Source organism: Coccinella septempunctata, chromosome 7 (assembly GCF_907165205.1).
Source record: "Coccinella septempunctata chromosome 7, icCocSept1.1, whole genome shotgun sequence".
Classification (NCBI taxonomy): domain Eukaryota; kingdom Metazoa; phylum Arthropoda; class Insecta; order Coleoptera; family Coccinellidae; genus Coccinella; species Coccinella septempunctata.
The window spans coordinates 862,980-880,027 of NC_058195.1; the positions used below are offsets into that span (position 1 = coordinate 862,980).

The 17,048-nt window shown below is 40.2% G+C and overlaps 3 protein-coding genes across 4 annotated transcripts; 2 read left to right on the forward strand and 1 right to left on the reverse strand.

Annotated features, from left to right (window-relative positions):
• Window positions 1-7,892: 7,892 nt before the first annotated feature.
• Window positions 7,893-11,057, reverse strand: LOC123317319 (uncharacterized protein PFB0765w-like). Its single transcript, XM_044903782.1, has 2 exons — window positions 10,930-11,057; window positions 7,893-10,710 (listed from the first exon to the last, which is right to left on the reverse strand). Exon 2 carries the CDS (start codon window positions 10,702-10,704, stop codon window positions 7,975-7,977), a length of 2,730 nt encoding a protein of 909 aa, XP_044759717.1. The 5' UTR covers window positions 10,705-10,710; window positions 10,930-11,057; the 3' UTR covers window positions 7,893-7,974.
• A 1,737-nt stretch (window positions 11,058-12,794) lies between these two features.
• On the forward strand, window positions 12,795-13,430 carry LOC123317331. 2 transcript variants are annotated; one of them, XM_044903806.1, is made up of 2 exons: window positions 12,795-13,246; window positions 13,286-13,430. In XM_044903806.1, the coding sequence occupies exons 1-2, from the start codon at window positions 12,959-12,961 to the stop codon at window positions 13,370-13,372; spliced, it is 375 nt and encodes a 124-aa protein (XP_044759741.1). In that variant the 5' UTR covers window positions 12,795-12,958; the 3' UTR covers window positions 13,373-13,430. The 2 variants fall into 2 exon arrangements, with proteins under 2 accessions (XP_044759741.1, XP_044759742.1); XM_044903807.1 differs by having other exon boundaries at window positions 12,821-13,246; window positions 13,298-13,430.
• Window positions 13,431-13,604: 174 nt separating this feature from the next.
• Window positions 13,605-15,397, forward strand: LOC123317328. Its single transcript, XM_044903803.1, has 2 exons — window positions 13,605-13,762; window positions 14,309-15,397. Exon 2 carries the CDS (start codon window positions 14,318-14,320, stop codon window positions 15,332-15,334), a length of 1,017 nt encoding a protein of 338 aa, XP_044759738.1. The 5' UTR covers window positions 13,605-13,762; window positions 14,309-14,317; the 3' UTR covers window positions 15,335-15,397.
• The last annotated feature ends 1,651 nt before the right edge of the window (window positions 15,398-17,048 follow it).

Below are 17,048 nucleotides of genomic sequence, written 5' to 3' on the forward strand. Positions count from 1 at the left end.
ATATCGAACAAGTAGGTCATCCCAACCATAAATTCGTGACCACCGGGCGGACAACTCTAAAATTTCACGGTTATTTTACGAACCATAGAATCGAACATCAAACATCGACGAGATTTTGAATAATTCATAAGGGTTGATCGTAAAATGATGAGGGCGTTCGAATATTTACGGTGAGGACTTGTGTCATTTCGAATCTTTAATTTTTCCTCAGTGGAAACAGTATTTCGTGTTGGTATCACTGGAAACTAGTAAAATATTCATAGATGAGATTGGAAAATACTTCACAAAAAACATCAAAGTACAATACAAAGTACAAATTACTGGATAGTGTAAAAATTCAAATATAACCATACCCTTTCAGCTTTTAGTAATTCTAGACACATCGCTCCAATTTGCGATCCGACTATCTATCAAAACTGAAACAAACAACGTTGTTTATGCTCATGCCAACGTCAAAAACAACCCCACATACGTACATTCGTTTTTATTTCGGTCCCAAACCCGCCCTTTTAACTCCCCACGCCGTAGGTATTTATTATGCTCCCGACAGAGGTTAACTTTTTTCCTGGAGGTGAAAATCGAGCGTGATGAATTTTCGCGATTCTAGCGCCACACTTTCATTTTCTGGGGCGTTTCAGGCCGTAAATCAGGCCGAATGTGGCTGATTCAACGCCTTAGTTTCTTTATTCAGTGCCAAACGGAAATAATTTATGCATAGAAGAAGAAAATGTTAAGGAATTTTGACAGTTGACGTTTCGTGTCGGATGTCATGATGTCAAACGAAAGCTAGCTCTGTGTTAATGAACGTTGCTAATTCTATGACCATCCACTTACGACTCCATCCTCTATGGTTGCCTCCGATGTCGTTGTATCGTTGATTTTCCGTGGCGGGAAACACACCGTCGGGGTGCGTTAACCCTGAACATCGATTAGCAGGTCGATGTCGATGGACGAGATGGGTATCGTGTCAGGAACATTCCTGAATGGACTAATAATAGGAAATGGAAACGGCAGAGGTGAAGCAGATTGTCTGAAAAGTCATTACCGGTACGGTTGGAGCACGCGTCCATTTCGATTTTGACGGAGATGGTGAATTATACCGGGTGGCGTCGAAATCAATCAATCTGCATCGTATGGGGCCTTGAATAAGTGGATTGCAAGTTGCAAGCTTTATACGAGGTTAATTTTCCACGGTTCCATGATGTTCTGACTAGCTTTAACCTCAAAAGTGATTATTGGTGACATAACCATGAAACATCCAACGATCTAACGCAGTTTCTACTTGAAATTTTTCAATACATCATCGTATCAGTCAACAGCGTATGGCAAAATCTTTATAAATAAAAATGAAGCCCTGTTTTTCGTTGTCATCGAATCCCGTAAAAACGACTGAACCGATTTTATCCATTTTTTCTTTGAAACCTTCCCCATACCTTGCGGAAGGTGTAAGCGGAAGAAAAATTCATAAAAAACACCTGGGAAAATCGAGAAAACCAATTCAAAGTGTATGTTGTGTAGTCTACCCTCCAAGGACAAGTGATTGACACAATCGTTGTTGTCTTCGCGCTCTCTTCACAATCAGAAACCAGAAACTAGAAATTTCAGCATATTCAACGAGACAGCTGACGCTACGCCAAACAACCAACGTAACAGCCTGAATTTCTCGCAACTCACGTGATATAACTATCAAAGGGCGAGCCTGGAACAGAAGGTACAAATTGAAAACTGTCATGCATTTATCTCAACTTCGTACCGCCGCCTCTTATACCAGGTTCTCCTTTTTGCCTCTATCGGTTTAATTGTTCCCCCCGGGTTTTCACTACTTGGAACTTGCAGGGCTAACGCTCCCGGGTACGTGAACTTCCAAAAAATACAAACGAAGTGGAGTCGAGCCGTCTTGTTTCAACTTGGCATTAGTTATCCTGTGTCAAGTTGAGGAGGAAGCCGTAGTTTCATTCGAGAACTGATAGTTCTCTTCTCTCTCTGTTCTTTTCAGGTCTCATCTTATCACACTTCATCCAGTATATTCTCTCCTCTCTAGTCTTGTTTCTCATTTTGACATCTTATTTTATATCTTCAATTCTAGCGCAATTTATTTGATTTATTTTTCATTATCTCATTGAGATTGATCGAATTATTCCGTTTTTAACATATCAGGACACGTAAATTTATCCATCTACCAAATACACACGTTGCGGCCGATCAAAATTCGGTTGTCAGGAAAACATCAATGTTGGTTAGCCAACGCTGTCAGTTGTCACGTCCGAACGACAGGCGAATGACAGATGACAGACGCATATTTCAGCCTGTGATTCATTCAAATGAAACGTACTAATGCACCACCGTAGGATTAACTGAATTTAACTCCATCCTGAGATTCCAAATCAAAAATTTCCCTGCTATAGATTAAAGGTACCAACTTCATAAATATCGATTAATTATCTTCAATTCCCCGCCTTCCCAACTGTCATAGATTAATTCCTCAGTCTTCATTTCACGCCACAGATTTTCATTTTCACTCCAAAGCCACCTCTCGACCGCTAACGGTTTGATTAAAAAAAAAAAAATCATCCCGACCCCATTTCCCGTCCCGGTCGCCAATTAGAACGGATTTTCCGAAGACAGTAAGTCGAAACGGGAAAATTCGTTGCCGGGGCTTCAGCGCCGTCGAAAATGGAAGCCTAAACGATGCAAATTGGACGGGGAGAGGTCGGGAGGGGTTGGTGACGGAAACAATGCATCGAATTACAAGGGGGGTAGTTTCGGTAACGTCTTTAAATCCGCTGCGTTTTGCGTTTTACGGAACCCGGAGAGACAGGAGTATCAGGGACAAATTAACGAAGATCGAATTCAAAGGCAAGACGCTGGGTTGAGGGAAAGGAAAGGGTCAGGTCCGTATAAGGAGGATTTCCTGGTGCAGGGAAGTTTTCATCATCAAGAAATGAAAAATTCAGATGATTCCACGAAATAACCGATACAGACAACGGTTACCAGATTATTATTAGCTTCCCTGAGGGAAACTCCGATAGAGGGGGAGATATAAGTGCGTTTCGCTGATGATAAATGTACATTTTCCGAAGAGAAATGAGGATCAGTTAATAAACTTGACGGAGACAAGATCGTCTTCGATTACAGCGAGAGAAGCAAAGAAGAATGACCGACTCAACTTTCCCCCAACGTTCTTATCGTAACTTTTGTGCGAAGAGATAAGTATAAGTCGTAAATTTCAGTTGAGCGAGGTTCCTCTTGGAAAAATCCGATTTTCTGGAAACAGAGAATCGATTATACCGCATGAAAAGGTTTGATTTTGATGACAAATGGAAGTTGCAAAAGGATGAGCTTAACTCCTGCAGTTCTACTGATAATATGGATTATAGCAATAAAACTCTTCACCAGAGAAGAATACAGAGATAAAAAAACTCACTGAAAGAGTAACGAAAGTGTCCTCTATCATCAAATATTTATCCACATAAATGAATATGTTTTATTTAGGCGGCGTAAACAAGAACACAAAATAATTTCCCCAGGTGAAATCAACCCCAAAAAACGCCGTCAAGGTAAACACCCCCTTTGTCTGTATATGTCACGATGTCTGCCTCATAAATTTCCATCTGACATTATTCGGGAGCGTCCATAAACATCGAATAGTCATTCCTCGAAAAGATCACATGATAAAGCGGACGTGACCTTTGAACGTTCGAGCACCGGTCCTGATCGATGAGTTTTCCGACGTCCCAGCCAAGTTTTCCGACTTGCACTCGAATAATCCCACGAACTATAATATTGCGGGCTTACCCCCGGGGACTTTTTCGGGAACCGGGACGTCCTGGGAGGACCGGTGGAGAAATGGAGGTTTATTGGAGTTTCTTTACGGTGTTATCGAGTACGTTTTCATTATTGTGAGACCATGGATCTTGGCCTTACCTTCTAGGTCTGGGTGTGACCATACACCGCATCAAGCGAAAAAAAATAGGTTAAAAGGTGAAAGCGAGGATGAAAAGCGCGGGTAGAAAGCGCGGGTAGAAAGCGTGGGTAGAAAGCGCTGTTAGAAAACGCTGATATAGAAAGCGCTGTTAGAAAACGCTGTTAAAGAAAGCACTGTTAGAAAGCGCTGTTAGAAAACGCTGATATAGAAAGCGCTATTAGAAAACGCTGTTAAAGAAAGCACTGTTAGAAAACGCTGATATAGAAAGCGCTGTTGCTGTTAGAGAGCGCTGTTAAAGGAAGCACTGTTAGAAAGCGCTGTTAGAAAACGCTGATATAGAAAGCGCTGTTAGAGAGCGCTGTTACAAAACGTTGTTAAAGAAAGCACTGTTAGAAAGCGCTGTTAGAAAACGCTGTTATAGAAAGCACTGTTAGAAAGCTCGTGTGGAAAGCGCGGGTAGAAAGCGCGTATTGAAAGCGCGGGTCATTTTTCCGGGAGTAAAATTTCCAAAAAGATGGGGTAATTTAAAAAAGACCCAACGGTCACACCGAAATCGATGTAATTTCGAGGTTTATTACTAGAAGAGTCGGTCCTTTAGAATACTTATCGCACTTAGATTTACGATGTTTTTCCTATGGGGTGGCATTTGGTTGAACCGTCGAACAGAGTAGATTTTTTTGCAGAGCTCTAGTATAACCAACGAAATAATAAATAAATAAATCATTTTTCCACGAAACTCTTCATCCCTGAATGAATTGATAGGAGGTCTATGATCCCTCTATCAATTGAGGAGTACATACCTACGTGAGATTTAGGTTAAAATTCAAAGTACCAAACGCCATATACCACAAATAGAATTCTAAAACTGTTTGTCATGCGATTGAATAGACGCCATTTCGATTAGAACTTCTGGGAACCGCACGCCCACCCACACTAGCTGGAAAACCCTCGGAAAATTCTGTTAATGGCCGATTACAAAGTACGCGTCTAGAAGTTCCAAACACAATTAGGGCGCAACGTTCTCTGTCTTCAACCCGGACAAACTTTTGTTTTGTTCGGAAGGGTTTATAGACGAATTATCGATTCGTCTATCGCACCGTCTAGAAATGAAATTGCGGATCTTGTTTCGTATTGGGAAAATTATTTTTGTCTTCGGGGGCGAGCAGCGCTAAGCGAGTTCAGTATTTGGATGGGCGAACGCCTTCGTTATGAATTTGAACAGTCGAGCAAAGACTACTCCATTTTTTGTGCCCATACTTCTCCTCATTTCTCTCTAAGAAATTACTTTTGTCGACTACATTGCAATCTTTCATCGAATAGTCGATACTGATGTGTGGAAAAGGATCACTTTCTAGTATTAGTGCGAGGATGTGAAGTGAAATGAGACGCAGTGCAGTACCACAGGGTTTGAACCTTTTCATCGACCGTGACTTCAGCAAACTTTCCAAGAGACGAGGCAATGAAAACTTCGTTTCCACGCAATACGAACAGCATAAAATCGAATAAACGCGGAGACATCGAACCCGAAACCGTTTTTTAAGTCGGAAACAGACAAAGGTTAACGATCCACCCTTAAGGAAGCCCTTCAGGTCACGAAACGACAGAAATTTATACGGTTTCCGCAACTCTGTTGCTGTCGCTCCTAAAAAAAAAAGTCCGGAAAATATGCGAAAACATGCAAATGCGACAAATCCAGGACCCTTATCGATGCAGAAACGTGTTCGAACAGGAGTCTCGGCGACTGTATACATATACGACACCTTCGCCGAACATAAAAGGACGATTTATTAGGCGAGAGGAAAGGTTACTTTTCATGGTATGGAGATCGCCTGGATGTTTTCACTGAATCATAACCGAATTCCATATGCCTGAAGCGTTTTACAGTTGAGGTCTATAAAGAATAAGGATTTATTGTGAACACGTAGTGTTATCCTTCTTTAACTATTGAATTTTCCAATCTTTCCAACAGATTTTGAATACAAGATACAAAGAATTCTGCATCCACGAATGGACCAGACGAGTATCATCATAATACTAGTGTCTGGATCAGCAATTAAAGCTTTTTTCCTTTGGTATTCGGCTCAATCTCAATGTACTGTGTACACTTTTCATTGAAGAGCTTCCTTCCTGATGAAAAATGCTCCCTATGGCATAGTTTTCAACGAATATTTCGCGAAATATTCGTTGCAAATTCAGGTATAAAAAGAAATCTAACTGGGACTGAATTGTCACGTTACGGTTAGTTTGGGGCCCAATTTTCACAGGACATCGACTCTTGGAAAGAGTTAGAGGCTTTAGACTACATTTTACTCATCAACTAAGCGTTATTTTACCGCCATCTTGAATTGATAAAGTAAGCAGCGGGCAAGCACAGATGGTCTACGATGAAACGTTATAAATCCAGCTAGTTACCCCCAAACAACCACCAAAGCTTCTTCCTTCGTCCCCTATACTTCTTCCAGTTAAAACCCTATGCGGTAGCCACAACGCATACGCGCTATACCTAGTCCAAAAGGGACCTTTAAATATTAACCACAATTTTCCACGGAATTCCCCCCATTCAATTAGGGAACCGAGGATAAATTCATGAATATTCCGATTCAATTGACCCCCTCTAACGCCCATAAGCAGATACGCCGTTAGTGGGAACGAGGACGTGGAAACGCCACCGTCGTATTGAAAATTGAATCTATACACACGGTAGAACGTTATCGGAAAAACGGTCGCTATTTCGATAACATGGAAACGATAAAGGACCAATTTTCAGACGGATCGGAGAGGACTTTGTGCGAAAAAATAGGTGGCTTCGAATGATTTTCCGTCGCAACAGTGGAAATTCCTGGTCGATCAGGCGGAAAATTGAAGGGTGGAAAATTGGGGATTAGAACTGACCGCTTCTTCTTTGATTCCTAAGCCTTAGGGTTATTTCGAAAGAACGTAGCATAAAAGGTTATTCGATAAAAGCTGAAATATTATTGACTAGCTGAATTTTCTTCAGTTTGATTACTTTTTCCAATATGGCGCGGAGTTGAACAGTAAAACGTAGCCTAAAGCCTTCTCTGGAGAATACTCTTTCCACAAGTCAAAGTTTCTCGAGAAACGGTTGGGTCACGTGATGTTAAAGTCCCTTCAAGCTTTATCTACGGCCTGTTTCATAATCAAACCTAAAGTCCTTTTAATTTTAAAGCTTCCTTTAACCCTACTAACGGCCGGTTTCATAATCAAACATAAAGTCGCTTTAATTTTGAAGCTTCCTTTAACCCTACTAAAAATGACAGTAAAGGAAGCTTTAAGCTTAAAGTGAAGTCAAATTCGATTTTGAAACTGGACGTAAGCTTGAAGCTTCCTTTACTGTCATTTTTAGTAGGGTTAAAGGAAGTTTCAAAATTAAAGCGACTTTATGTTTGATTATGAAACCGGCCGTTAAAGTCCCTTTAATTTCAAAGCTTCCTTTAACCCTACTAACGTCCAGTTTCATAATAAAATTTAAAGTCACTTTAAGCTTAAAGCTTCCTTCACTGTCATTTTAACGTCCAGATTCATAATCCAATTAAACGTCACTTTCAGCTTAAAGCTTCCTTTACTGTCATTTTTAGTAGGGTTAAAGGAAGCTTTAAAATCAAAGCGACTTTAGGTTTGATTATGAAACTGGACGTTAGTAGGGTTAAAGGAAGCTTTAAAATTAAAGCGACTTTAGGTTTGATTATGAAACCGGACGTAAAAATGACAGTAAAGGAAGCTTCAAGCTTAAAGTGATTTTAAATTCGATTATGAAACTGGACGTAAGTAGGGTTGAAGGAAGCTTTAAAATTAAAGGGACTTTAGGTTTAATTATGAAACCGGCCGTTAGTGTTAATTTTAGTAGGGTTGAAGAAACCTCAAGTTTGATTATAAAACTGGAAGTAAAAAACAAGTTCCATAAATGCAAAAATGCAAAAGGAATTCAAAGTTTCATCAAAAGGCACCATTTAAAAAATATATCTATTTTCTTACAATCATTCATATTCAAGTACATATACATAAATTTCTGAACTTTTTCTGACATTTTCTCATACCAACACACTACTAGAAACCTGGGCACGACTTCTATCCATCTTCTCGTTCATTTTTTTCAACAAATATTCAATGTAACTCAAGCAGGTGATTTTTCTATAACTCAACTTCTCACTAACTTCCAATTTCTCCACCTCAATCTTGGTATTGATCAGCTCTTCGTCGAGAATATCGAAATCCTTTTCCTGTATACCCTCCGACACAATTTCCAGTATTTCCCTAACCCTTCTCTCGATCTGAGACATCCTCTCGCTAACCAAGGATAATTTGTCCAGGCGATTCTTCAGGTAATTTATCCTGAGGGATATCTCTAAATTTTTCTCGGAAGATTCTTCTGTTCCTCTAACCGTGCACAGCTTCACTTCCAAATCTTCCAAGGTCCTCATGAGTCCCGAATATTGTTCATCGTTCGGTAGTCCTTCGAAAAATGAGATCTCCATCTGGAGCTTATCCAGTTCCTCTTCGATCTCCCGCTGTACTTCTTCCATGGTTCTACGTTTCGTTTTGACCAAACTTTTGCAGGTTTCTATCTCTTCCAGTAACTTTTTCATTTTGTCGAACGAAGGACTGTCGTTTTTCACGTTCAAATTGATCAGTTCCAACGTTTTGGACATCAAACAGTCCTCGATCAACGCGCACTGATTCACGTCCAAAACTTGGAGGTTTTCCACGTTCTCCTTTAACGTCTTTATGTACTCTTCGTTTTCTGTTATGATCTTTTTCGTATCTGTTAAGTTCTCCTCGTATATGAGATCCATCTCGGTTTGAGACTTTTCCTTCAGTATTTTCCTCAGATAATTGATTCTAGTCTTGAACAACTCGTTCTTTTCTTTGTTGTCTATTTGTGTTATCTCTTTTTGACAGTTCGATAGTTCAACTTCCAGCTGTTTAAAGTTTATGTTTTGGAATGAACCAGTGAATCTGCTTATTTTATTTTCGATTTCGTTTAGTTCTCCGCTAATCTTCTCTTCCGCTTTGTTTTGATTGAGTTTATACCTCAAGTATTCCTCGTAGAAGTCGATTTTTTCTAAAACTTCGTTTTTGAAGGCGTCCACTTGGTTCCAACTGGCCCTATGCTTCAGCTTGTTCAAAATCGTCCTCTTATCCATCAGAGCAGCTGTGAAGAAGTTATATTCCAAATTTTCCGTTACTCCATCGAAACATATGACTTCTTTTCCTATTTCCTCCACTCTATCTGATATTTTCGTGATTTCCTCAAGTGCGTATTCGATAGAACCGTATTTCTTGTGGCTGGAACTATGTGGATGTTCTGTTTTATTCACTTTGTTCTCTTTAGATTTCGCTGTTTCGATTTTGGGAAGATCGTATATTTTGGCGCTAGTCCTGATGATCTCTTCCGATCTTCTCCTGTTTGGTTCTACGTTTTTCATCATTTTCGTCAGACTTTGTCTCTTGGCTCTGATCGATTCTTCGAATTTTTGTAGTAGATCGTTCACTTTTTCCACTTCGTCCAACTTGGTCACCGACATCTTATTCTGGAGACTGGTCCATTCTTCTTGTAAATGAATCAAATCCTCCACCGACTTACTTGCCTTCAATTTCTTCTGCCTCATGACGACGCTGTAGTTGTTAGGTTGTATCTTTTCCAAAAATGTATCCAGTTCTTCCAGATAATCATCTCTGAATTTCTTATTTTCGCTGTGTTTCACTTCTAAATTTTTCAACTTTCTATGTTTCGCTTCTATTTCTTGTATGACCTTTCCTTTGTTCATCTCTTTTTGAATTTGTACTTCTGTCTTCAATTTGTCGATTTCGTCCATCATTTCGTCGAGATCGTTCATTTCTTTCTTCTTTTCCATTTCCCTGACGAATTCTTCGGATTGTATCACTCTCTTCATCAGTAGCGTCTTTGATTTTTCGTTCGAATCGTCGGTACTCTGTATCTCTGTCAATTCTTTCTCGATTTTCGACAGTTCGTCGTTTATTTCCTTCAGATTGCCGCAGTTATCGTCTTTCACGCTGGTCTGAAGCATATTATGGATCTCTTCCAGCAATATTTCAATGTTTCTTAACTTCGACGCTCCTTGTTCTGTGTTATCTGTATCTTCACTTTGTCTTGTATCGAGTTTATCTTTATTCTTTTCTCTTCTTATGATTTTTTGGTAGTACCTTCTCAAATCTTTTTCCAAATTGATTTTTTTCGTATATGACGATGAATTTTGAGGTATGTTGAGTAATTCCAAGTCTGTTGATAATTCTTCGATTACTTTTTTCTGCGATTGTAGAAGGTTGATATCGTTGGTCTTGAGCCCAGTTGTTACGATGTCTTTAACATTTGCAAGCTTTTGTTCAATGTCGTTTATATTGGGAGGGCGTTTAGTCTTTTGTTTTTCTCTTGCATTTTTCCTACTTCGTGGCGTTTTTGGTGATTTTTGTTTACGATTCTTCAGCTGGTCCCCTCCTACGTGTATAAAAGAATGAGATTCGTCGGCGTTTTTATCCAGATTTTGATCGTTATACACCAGCAGCTCCTCGTTGACATCCCTGACTAGTTTCTGGATTTGGTCGATTTCCAATTGTTTTTTCTTCGATTTACTGGCTCGCATGGTGTCCAGTTGCTTGGAGTTATTGACAAGGACTTGATGAAGGTCTTCCTTGCTCTGAAGCGGCACTTGTTTACTCCTCAAGCTCGTTCTTATGTCCTCAGTGTTGGAACGGATGGCTTTTATTGTCATTTCCGGGTTTTTTGAGTTTGTAGCTCCCATTGCTATCTAAAAAGTAAAGTTCGATGAGTTTAGTGAAGTGATATAAACATGTGATCGAGTTCAAGCGCAATTTCTATGAATTGTATGAATTCTGATGAATTGTAGGTGCGATTGATGTTGTTGGAATGAAATTTCGCCCCATAGTGCTTTGTTTGGTTTGTCAAAATCGAGTGGTTACTCCCTGAAGGTTTGCCATAAGACACATAAGATGTAAATTGTACTTACCTCTGTTTTTTCGAAACACAGGGTGTATGTTTTCAGTCAGCACGACACAAACTGCGGTCTTGCGATGTTGCAAATGAATCACAATCGAAAGAATGCCGTGAATGATACAGATAAGGTCTGATAAAGACGATAACAAATTGGTTCATTCGATTTGTTTGCCTACCTACTATTTTATTGCAGGTGAGTAAGCCTCAAGTACGAGAGGTGGCCGATAAGTGTTTAACCTACTTTATCTCCTTCATTTTCAAGGCGTACGCTACTTTTGATTATCTTAGAGTTTATGTATTGGGTGAAGGTTGGAGGAAAATGAAAAGTTTCACTTCTGAAATGAAAGCCACATCTTATATTTATAAAATTAGAAGGTTTTTAAGGGCGTCCAACTAAACCGTTCAAGCTGAATCGTATAGAGGATTTCCAAGTGGAAATTTGGCAGGAAAGTTTTCCTCCCACATAGGCAAACTTCAAAACTACCGCCTTGGCGCCGTAAATCAAACGGATATAAATGTTGGCAGGAATTCACGCGGCAGAACGAACCATAAGTGGGAGATTTATGTGCCAGCAAGTCCCCAAAAGTGAAAGAAGGCACGAACGGTGCCATGTCGTCTGCGGCATTTATCTCCGGCCGATCAAACCTACTCATTTCGGTGAGGCCGTTAACAGCACGTTAGGAGGAAAACCGATCGTGCTGTTAAATACCTAATTATGCAGGGGAGGCACGTAACTTAATCGTCCTAAGAGCCGAGTTGATATTTTTAAGTGTCGATATAAATTAGCCGTTTTTCAGGGTTGGTTTTATGGGTTTGTGTAACGACTTCATGTTCGGAAAACTTTGTATCAACTCTATTAGTGAGGGAAAATGATTGCAACATTGTGAGCTCATTACCGATGGAGCAGAAACATTATGCTTCTTGTTTAACCTCGAAGTTGAAAAAAGGCTTCCACCCTTGATACAAGACAAAGTGAAGATACAGATAACACAGAACAAGGAGCGTCGAAGTTAAGAAACATCGAAATATTGCTGGAAGAGATCCATAATATACTTCAGACCAGCGTGAAAGACGATAACTGCAGCAATCTGAAGGAAACAAACGACGAACTGACGAAAATCGAGAAAGAATTGACAGAGATACAGAGTACCGATGATTCGAACGAAAAATCAAAGACGCTACTGATGAAGAGAGTGATACAATCCGAAGAATTCGTCAGGGAAATGGAAAAGAAGAAAGAAATGAACGATCTCGACGAATTGATGGACGAAATCGACAAATTGAAGACAGAAGTACAAATTCAAAAAGAGACGAACAAAGGAAAGGTCATACAAGAAATAGAAGCAAAACATAGAAAGTTGAAACATTTGGAGGTGAAACACTGCGAAAATAAGAAATTCAGAGATGATTATCTGGAAGAACTGGATAAATTTTTGGAAAAGATACAACCTAACAACTACAGCGTCGTCATGAGGCAGAAGAAACTGAAGGCAAGTAAGTCGGTGGAAGATTTGATTCATTTACAAGAAGAATGGACCAGTCTCCAGAATAAGATGTCGGTGACCAAGTTGGACGAAGTGGAAAAAGTGAACGATCTACTACAAAAATTCGAAGAATCGATCAGAGCCAAGAGCCAAAGTCTGACGAAAATGATGAAAAACGTAGAACCAAACAGGAGAAAATCAGAAGCTCGTAACTGTCATGTAGTACAGGACCTTTATAATTTTCATGATACATAGATAATCTTAATCTATCTCATGAGTTATTAAGATCGTTCTATGGCGCACACGTTCAAAGGGCTGCCACCACATGAAAAAATCGATCAATCGTAAGGCACATTCATCATTATTTATTCCTAATGTGATGTACCGGACCACATAGATACACAGAATAAACACGAAGTCGGATAGATTAGATTCTGACGCCTCACACCGTTTTATCGCAACCTGCAATCGATAATCCCCTACGTTGTTTCGATTCGTTTGCATGTGTAAAATCGTCTTTACGCGCGAACTAGGTTACGGAAATCCGAAAACCGAATCATGGATGGCAACGAAGTTGATTTTAACAACTGTCGAGTTGTCAGGAGGAACTCCGTGGTTAAGAACCACAGAAAAATCGCCGCGGATCATTTGAACTACTTGAAATTGTGGGAACAGATACTCAGTACGCAGAAGAACGTTCTAGTGACCGAAAACGATGGAAATTTAGAATCCTGCAGTAGGAAAAGAGAAGGAAACAATGAAATTAAACGTGAAGAATCTAAAGGAGGCAAAAACGAAAGAAAACAACACAGGAAATCTACAAAGCCAAGAATTGTTGGTGTTTTAGTAAGTTTTATAGGTGAGATTGGATCAAAATTCAAGTAGCTTTTTTTCCAGTATAAATTCCCTTGCCAGTACGAGAGGGATATCCTTGACATAGTTATAGGTAGATCGAGATGGAACGACAGCTGAGTTCATCTTCCCTTACCATTCATTCTGTTTTCTATGTAAATAAAATATTTCTTGCGAACTTTGTCATGAATATGTTACACCCATAGGAAATAATGCAACTATTTCTATCTATCGTGGGATCTCTCAACCTAAGTTAGCTTTTGATAGCATTTTTGAGCTATGCCTGATACAGATATTGAATCATGGAAGGTAAGTACCTATTTATCAATGTTATCTTTCTTATCTTCTCGCTTTTGGAAACAAAAGTATGTTAGTACACTTTTTGTTTCTGTACCTTCCAGATGAGACCCATAAACTCTGCAATATACAAAGTTTCGTTCAGATTTTTTGCTCGGTGTGATCGTTTCTTTCTGTTGATACTCTGTGTCTGATGTGATAAATATAACAGAGGTAGGTAGAATATACTTCCTTATACTTCCCCATAAAGGAATCGAAGAAATCCTACTTATTTCACTTTGAAATCTCGAAAAAGTTATCCGAATCAAATTTGGGCTATGAAAATATTCGAACATCGAATTAAAAACTAATAATGAAAATAGAAAAATTACCACAACACTCGAATTTTCATTACTTGATCAATTAAGATGACTTGAGCCTAAGCAGTAACGTAAATTATTGAATATTACTATAAAATTGATGGGATCTTGTAACATTCTATGTGTAGTATATCATTTATCCCTGAAATGTATGAATACATATTGAAAAAATTGAAAGCATCATTCGATAGAGCAAAAAATTGAAAACAACCCTTCAAATTCCATGAGAATACTAAAAAAATGTCTTACTGGCTACAAAAATTTGAAATTCATTCGACTCTTTCATTTCCGAACACGCGATGATAAATCTGAGCCTCTTTTTGATCTTTTTGGAGTTCTAAATAATATGTCTTTATCTTACGTATCATTGCGAAGAAATCAAAACCCTTATTTTTTCCAGTCGACCAAAATGGGCTCCTCCATGTCCTCATCTGTCGGCGACCGAAGGGCTAACGCCCTCAGACGTTCCCAGAGAAAATCACTGACAGGCGCATGCTCCAACATCGACAAAGTACTCAAGGCTCTCAAGACTTACAAAGGAACTGAAGACAGCGAGGAATACAAGAACATGAAGATACGCATCATCCAGATCGAGAAGAACCTCCAGAACAAACTCACCGAACCCCAACAACAGTTCCGCACGTTACACGATATCACCCAACAGAAGATAAAAACGGCTTTCGAGACGCTCGAGAACAAAACCGCGGAGAACACCAGGTCCCGGGGCATAGTTCTGAACGGGAACGGCATGAAACCACCATCGCCAAACACCAGAAAAACGATAGAAGAACTAAGAACCCAAGAACAATCTGATAAACCTACGGCGCAGTCGCCGACAAACGAGAACAAGAGAAACTCGCTGTTGCTACGCATGTCCAAATTCACTCTACCGAAGAGGGAGTCCAAATCCTCCACTTCAGAATGCGAAGTCCAAGAAGTCACTGTCGAGGTTCACAAATCGCCAGAAGCCACCAGAAAATCCATAATGAAATACGGGGTTCCGGTCCTGCCCAGTCCACCTCACAACAGCCCCCCAAAACTGGTATCCTTCAACACCCCGGACCATTTCGAAGACACCCTGTTGAGGCACGAGAGACGACTGAAGATCATCAAGCAGGACATAGCCAATCTGGAGATCAGGATCAGCGAGTTCATAGGGAAGAAAGACGGGAAACACTACAATAACCTCAAGTTATCCTTGGAACAACTGGGACAAGAGCTGGAGGGCATGCACGAGGAGGAACTGTTGGACCAGGTTGACATGTGCAAGAATTACGTCAAGAGCTGTTTGAATTTCCTAGAGTCCAAGGCTCTGGACGAGGAGGATGTGGACGATGAGATCTTCACTAATTACACTGATTCCAGGATTTATGGTAGCACCCACGACTTGCTGGAGGGACATAACGTTAGGACCACCGCCATTTGACCAATTTTTCGTTTATTGTATTTCGAATATTGTAATTTTGTCTGAATATTATTTTAAGAACGATGGCGTTTCTCATTTCATGAAAAGAAATAAACAAACCTAGTAGAAGCTGAAGGTACGTTTCTTGCACATCAGGCATGAAGCTAAAATACCTTCCAAATGATGTCTTGCTTGACCCTTTGCCTCATCAATTCTCAACGTTCTAACAACAGAACCAATAGACCAAATGAAAACTACACCGTATTTTACACATCTATATGAAAATCGCATCACAACTCCACACTTATTTTCTCTTTTTGATCCAAATTAAACATGCAATCTTGCACGTATCTGACCGCCGCCTTCCTAAATTCCCTGATCTGTTCGTTATTCCTCGGATCCACGTTATCCAATTCGATGTTCTTCTGCAGGAAGAACTCCTCGAATTTCTTGTACTCGGACATCTGTTCGAATTTCTCCACCTTCTCCATCTCCTTGTACATCTTCTCGATGTCCTTGGTGATCCTCTCTATCCTATCCAGAGCCTCTTCCTCGTACGATAACATTTTGTTCACGGTCTGTCCGACTTCCCTCACTATATGGGAGGAACTTTCCAAGGTGTTCTGCTGGTTCACACCGACCGTCAAAGGGGCTACATTTTGGGTCTCCTCCACCATCTTGGGCGATACGACTGGACAATTGTTACCTTGACATTTTCTCTTGGTGGCGGTGATGGGCTCCTCCACTACGGCAGGGTTCGGTTGCGGTTTGTTCGACGACGCGTTCGACGGGGTTTGAGAGAATCTATCATCTGCTAGACCGTTGGATCTGTAGCGTTGATCGGACATTTTGAAGACATTTTGACGGGTTTTTGGCGCGTATGACATTTGCCCACATGCGAATTTAGACAGAGCTGTGACATTTTGGAACCCCATAAGGAGATTCTCCTCATATGACAGTTCAAGTATTTGATTATTGATTTGAAAGGAGAAATCAAGTTGTTTGTTGCAGATCTATGCTCTTTTGTTGACACAAGAGATAGGAAAAGCCTTAAATTGAGTTCTTATGTTTCAGTGCTCAGCTAGCAGCTAGTAGAATTGATCAGAGGGCCTCCTGCGCAGGTTTGGAAGGAGCTGGAAGAACAGTCAGGAAACCACCTCCCTTACTGAGGTCTAGGACGTTACCAGCGATAGTAGTGCCCGGTATTAACTTACTGCAAACTCAGCTAGGTACCACAAATCAAGGTAAACAACACAAGCTTCGATCAATCAATTTTCTAAGATATATACTGATGTTCCAGAGAGTTGTCAGACGCAGGAGAATCGCCCAAATAGGATATCGGCTCTGACAAGATTTCATCCCACGAGAATATCCTTGACCAAAGATGACACGTTGGCCTTGGACGTTAGGAGAAAGAGCGCTGTTAGCAAGTTGTGTGGCAACGGCAACTATGGACCTGAGAGAGGGGAAGATGGAGGTCTTATACTGAGGTTAGTAGAAGCTATTGTTACTCTCATCAGGAGTCAGCGGTATTCAAACTATTTACCAGCTTTTCCCACAGCATCCTTCACCCTGTATATCGAGTGATACTCCTGGGATAGGAAGCGATTCGAAATTCACGAGAGGATCTATTATCTAGCTATCTTCCGGCTTATTAAATTAGTACAGCTAGTTAGCATAGTTCCGAATATGCAATGTTTTATGCTCTTCATTTTCCAGATATAACTATAGCTCT